This window comes from Eptatretus burgeri, chromosome 12 (assembly GCF_056783735.1).
Source record: "Eptatretus burgeri isolate ZD-2024b chromosome 12, Ebu_testis_v1, whole genome shotgun sequence".
In the NCBI taxonomy this organism is placed as follows: Eukaryota; Metazoa; Chordata; class Myxini; order Myxiniformes; family Myxinidae; genus Eptatretus; species Eptatretus burgeri.
Window position 1 is genome coordinate 35,383,372 of NC_140972.1, and position 6,000 is coordinate 35,389,371.

General features: G+C 45.1%; 1 protein-coding gene across 3 annotated transcripts in view; it reads left to right on the forward strand.

The window, feature by feature from the left end:
- The window catches only part of TRPM7 (transient receptor potential cation channel subfamily M member 7), a 224,113-nt gene that overhangs the window by 117,805 nt on the left and 100,308 nt on the right, over window positions 1-6,000 (forward strand). For all 3 annotated transcript variants that reach the window (XR_015050321.1, XM_085850121.1, XM_085850122.1), the window contains one exon: window positions 5,715-6,000. This exon is cut by the window's right edge and continues 16 nt beyond it. Coding sequence is in view for 2 of the 3 variants with exons in the window: in XM_085850121.1 (XP_085706247.1) it covers window positions 5,715-6,000 (286 nt within the window). In the remaining variant the exon portion in view is untranslated. The remainder of the gene's footprint in view (window positions 1-5,714) is intronic.

Below are 6,000 nucleotides of genomic sequence, written 5' to 3' on the forward strand. Positions count from 1 at the left end.
TCTCTCAGTGCTGGGCAAGGTTTTTGCTCGGATAATTCTTGATCGAGTTCGCCACCATCTGCTTGAGCACCAGCACCCAGAGCAGCCGGGCTTCACAACAAAGAGGTCAATGATTCACTGTATCCTTGTTCTTCAGGTCCTCACCGAACGCAAAGCATTTGATTCAGGGAATCGGGGTGCCCTCTGGAGGATTCTCCGTCTTTGTGGGGTGCCACCAAAACTGATCAATCTGATGTCTGAACTGCACTCTGGTACCGAGAGTGCTGTGAGATGTGATGGTTCCATCTCTGACTTATTTCCAGTTGTTACTGGAGTTTGTCAGGGGTGTGCACCGGCCCCCACACTTTTCAGCACTTGTATAGACTGGAGTCTGTGGAGGATGTCAAAGAGATCAAGCTGCAATGCATCGTTTGGGAGTGTTAAGATCTCTGACCTTGATTTCACAGATGATGTAGTCATCTTTGTGGAGACTGGATATCCTTTTAAGGGCCCTCGAGGTGCTGAATGAGAAGTTGGAGCTGCTGGAATTACCGGTTTCCTGGGTCAACAGTAAGATCCAGGCTTTCAATGACCAGTACCTATTTGTGGTGAGGATGTTGAGGTCACAGAGAGATTCAGTATTCGGTACCTGTGGTCACGGAGAGATTCGGTACCTGTGCAGGAGGACAAAAGTCTGAGTCTTCAGGTCCTTGGTGCTTCCAGTCTTGCTTTACAGATGTGAGACTTGGACTCTGACCAGGGATCTGAGATGGAGATTTAACTCCTTCTGTACCAGGTCTCTTCAGAGAATCTTTGGCTATCGCTTGTTAGACTTTGTGTTCAACGAGTGTTTGCTAAGAGAGACTCAGATGAGATTTGCCACCTGCTTCGTCAGTAAGCATCAGCTGTGGTTGTATGGAAAAGAGCAGTACCCTTTTAGGTTTTTTTATGCAGTGCCCAAGCCTTGGGGATATAAATGTGTTCACGAAATAATAATTGGTAGGTCACATGGACTGGCAGCCATAATTGATTGAAAAAAAAAATCTTAAAAAAATTATTTGTTTTGATCTGCTTCATCAATCGACGTGAAATGTCACAATTATGACCTTGTTGTCATGAGGAACATGTGTTTTAAATTTCAACCTGTTCAGACGCATGGTCTGGCAGCCATAATTCTTTAATACTAGTAAATACAACCCTTCGCTTCGCTGACGGGTCAATAAAGTGTGTGGGGTGGGGGTGGGGGAGGGGAGAGGGATAGAGAGGAGGGAGAGAGAGCTTCACCTCACCAAACGTTGCTATTCACTGCGGGAGGGAGGTGTGTGTGTGTGTGTGTGTGTGTGTGTGTGTGTGTGTGTGTGTGTGTGTGTGTGTGTGTGTGTGTGTGTGTGTGTGTGTGTGTATAGAGAGAGAGACAGAGACAGGCACACAGGCAGAGACAGAGGTGTGGGAGGAGAGTGCTGCATTTTATGAGGGTGGAATGAGGAGGGGACAGAGTGAGAGAGGAGGAAGAAAACGGACAGGTGAGGGGTGGAGGTGCGGTTAGCAAAGAGAATGACGTGTGATGCTTAATAACTGAACACGAAAAAAGAAAAAAAAACGTGTCAGAACAGCTGTACACACAATGACATAACTGAGTTTCTCAAGTAATCCGCTGGCACATCTGCAAAAACTTTGATATTCCAGTTCCAGAATTTTTGTGGGAAAATGAACCAAAAGCAATCACTGAAAACATTGAAGTACTACTCTCGTATGACCTTAGGATCCCATCGGGCGTGAACATCAAAAACAAAGCATTGCGACCAGATATCATACTTTGGTACAAAAGAAAAAGAGAAGGCATTGCTGATTGAGGTGTTTATACCGTCGATTTTGGACTAACGTTGTAGAAATCAAGAAAATGACCAAATACCAAGACCTCAAGCATGAAGTGAAAAGATCCTGGAAGCTGAAGAATGCCAAAGTTGAACCAGTGATGATGAAGAACCTCATGGGAATGATGATGAAGAACCTCACAGAGATATTGAAAAACTTCCCTGGGAATATTACTTCAAGTTAACTACAGTTGGAAGCCGTCCTGGGCTCAGTAACGATCCTGAAGAGAGCCCTCGGCACAAAACTTTGAAAACAGAAAACTTCACAGCTTGATCCGTGGATCGTGACCCCTTACCGAAATGAAGGTGGATATTTTGAGCTCACCCTGGGAGGACTCAATTCCACATTCTGAAATCCCATGTGTTGACACACACACACACGCACGCACACGCACACGCACACTCCATTATGGTAATTCAGTTTATATATGTACACATGCATAAAATACATAAAAACGATAAACATCAAGTTTTACCTTTAAACAGAGTTCTTTGAAGGAGGAATTCTCGTGGGAAATTAGAAAAATTCAATTGAAAAATATATCGAGGCCCATAACACAAAATGTCGATCTCTGCTCTCTGCCTTCACAACCAGATCATGGCAAACGTATGGTCGGATGGACGTCATTGTTTTTTATATAATTATTGATGTCGAAGTGAGGGGTGGATTATATTTGGAGATCGCACAAAAGATAATAAAATTGCACATTTTCAGCGGCTGAGATCTTCCGAAGCACCAAACGCACAGCATCACCAGGCCCAACACAGGTGGAAGCGTATGTCTGTCTAATCAATGGTCCCTTGAGAGCACGGATACTTTACCGAAAGCAAGGAGTAGAGCGCTAAAAGCAAGCAAGCACTCCAACAAAACGGTTGTTAAGAAACGGCGAGTTTGGCACGTGATTAGCTCAACATTAAACATATACCTCCTGGAGACCCCGAAATGTCAAGCCACGATCATTGACGTCTCCTGATGTTTATGAGCATTGCGATGTACCCAGCGATTCGTAGCTATGATGAACAGGCATTCGATAATATAGAAAGGAAAGGGAAAACAATAACTTTATCGTTAAGAAATCGTTGCGGCCTGTTCCAAGTCAGTACATGGTTGAGCAGGCGAGAAAACATGGCAGCTTCAGACTCCAGCGAGGTTACCCAGGAAACACCTTAAGACCTCGAGAGCGAAGTGGCCGAGGATCGCCTGATGAAGGATATAATTAAATAAGGCCATTAATTATCTTCAAAAGGGGTGTTTTAATTAACCCAAACACCCAATTTTCACTCTTGCACTCCCTTGGGGTGTTCTTAGTCGGCATGCAAAGTTTCAGGCTGACAGATTTCATGGTTTTGGAGTTATGGAGGACACACACACAGACACACACAGACGCACACATACACAGACGCAGACGCACGCAGGCGCAGACGCACGCAGGCGCAGACGCACGCAGACAGACACAGACAGACAGACGCACACAGACAGACAGACAGACCCACACAGACAGACAGACAGACCCACACAGACAGACAGGCAGACCCACACAGACAGACAGGCAGACCCACACAGACAGACAGGCAGACCCACACAGACAGACAGGCAGACCCACACAGACAGACAGGCAGACCCACACAGACAGACAGGCAGACCCACACAGACAGACAGGCAGACCCACACAGACAGACAGGCAGACCCACACAGACAGACAGGCAGACCCACACAGACAGACAGGCAGACCCACACAGACAGACAGGCAGACCCACACAGACAGACAGGCAGACCCACACAGACAGACAGGCAGACCCACACAGACAGACAGGCAGACCCACACAGACAGACAGGCAGACCCACACAGACAGACAGGCAGACCCACACAGACAGACAGGCAGACCCACACAGACAGACAGGCAGACCCACACAGACAGACAGGCAGACCCACACAGACAGACAGACAGACCCACACAGACAGACAGACAGACCCACACAGACAGACAGACAGACCCACACAGACAGACAGACAGACCCACACAGACAGACAGACAGACCCACACAGACAGACAGACAGACCCACACAGACAGACAGACAGACCCACACAGACAGACAGACAGACCCACACAGACAGACACACACAGGCATACACACATACACACACAGGCGGAGCGGGCATGCGCAGACGCGCGCACACATACGCACACATTGCCTTTTATTCGTGTAGATTTTGAATCTTGGTTCAGGTATTTAAATCAAACTTGGTACAAATATTATAATGATGTGACAAGAACGGGCACTCAGTAGAGCGCATACCTTCGCCAACGCAACATTTTGCCCCCTCCTCCCCCCCCCCCCAGAAACCATTGATTGTGAGAGTATTTAATCCCATACCACATCTACCATCTCATATGTGTTATGATGGCTTAAAAACATTAAATTTCCTGCTGTTTGACACTGATTCACGTACATTGTACAATTCCTGTATGAACTCCCTGACCTTTTTGGGTGTCGGTGTCAAGTCAATCTGATGACAACTGGTCACATTATAAGAAATCAAATATTACACATCACAGGATAGGGAATTGAATTCTAAACATTTTGAATCTACTTACATGCAAATTGTGTAAGAATTGACCGCATTATGATAAAGGTCGTTGACCCCCCCTGACCTTTGACCCAAACCGCTAACAAAGATAATGACGTCATTGTGTCATATCGTATATCACAAGATTGGGCATTGAATTCACAACATTTTGACATTGGTTGCATGCAAATTGGATAAAAATCGACCGCACAATGGCAAAATGACGATTTTGACTTTTTCATGACCTAGACCTTGACCTTTGTACTCTTAATTTTGTAATTGGTATTCGAGTGTGGGGAACAGAACAGTCAACATTTTGGTGTTGGTTTCATGCAAATCGGATAAGAATTGACCGTGTTATGACAAAAACTACACATTTTGCAATGTCGTGACCCCCCCCCTGACCTTTGACTCCCAACCGCTAATAAGGGTTATTACATCATTGTGCCATGTCACATAGCACAAGATGAGGCATTGAATTCTGAACATTTTGGCATTCGTTGCATGCAAATTGGATACAAATTGACCGCGCTATGGTAAAAAGACTATTTTGACCTTTTCATGACCTTGACCTTTGACCCGATCACTCCCAAAATCTAATCAAATGGTCCTCGGATAATAACCAATCATCCCACCAAATTTGCTGCGATTCAGTTCAATACTTTTGGAGTTATGCGAATAACAAACAAACAAACAAACACACATATTCACAGATAAATAAATAAATACACAGCGATCAAAACATAACCTTCACAACAAAGTTTGCGAAGGTAATAATAATGTGGGCGGAGGTATATCTGGCGATGTTGTGATGTCGAGCAATGCCCTTTTAGTTTTTTTATGCACGTTTTATCTTTCTAGCATAACTTAATTAGCCATTCTTTAAATTTTGGTCATTTGTTTACAAAAAAATGCCATGCGGTCAAATGTCCTTTCATTGGTTTTCATCGAATACATGCTTAAACCAAACATGCGCAAGCATTCAAGGAAGTTCAAAGGTCCAACTTCATTTTCTTTCCTCCCTATTATGTAAATGTCCAACTCCGTATTCTATACTCTTGTAAACTTGTACTGAACTTTACACCGCTGATATGCTGTCCAAATAACATGAGGTTTGGGTATGGTTCTTGACAGTGTGAGGATATTCTTTCATTGGCATGTTCATGGACTTTGTTACAAACATATCACTCTCACCTTTTGATCACAGGCTCTCAACAGTGCATGGCAGCTGCAACTCTCATGATTTCCTTTTCACCTCTACCTACTTCTTGCTTTTATTCGTGGATGCAGACCAAGCCACGTCAAGAGGGCATCACTCACAGAAAGCGGAAGAGTGCAGTGGTTTCTTATGGCGTCGCAATGGACCCCGCAGGAGACCCAGAATCGAGTGGTTTTGCATTCCCCTTCAACGAGTTGCTTGTGTGGGCAGTGTTGCTGAAGCGCCAGCGAATGGCACTCTTCCTGTGGCAGCATGGAGAGGAATCAATGGCCAAGGCCTTGGTTGCTTGCAAGCTGTACCGTTCACTTGCCCATGAGGCAAAGCAGAGTGACGTCGTTGACGATTCATCTGAAGAGC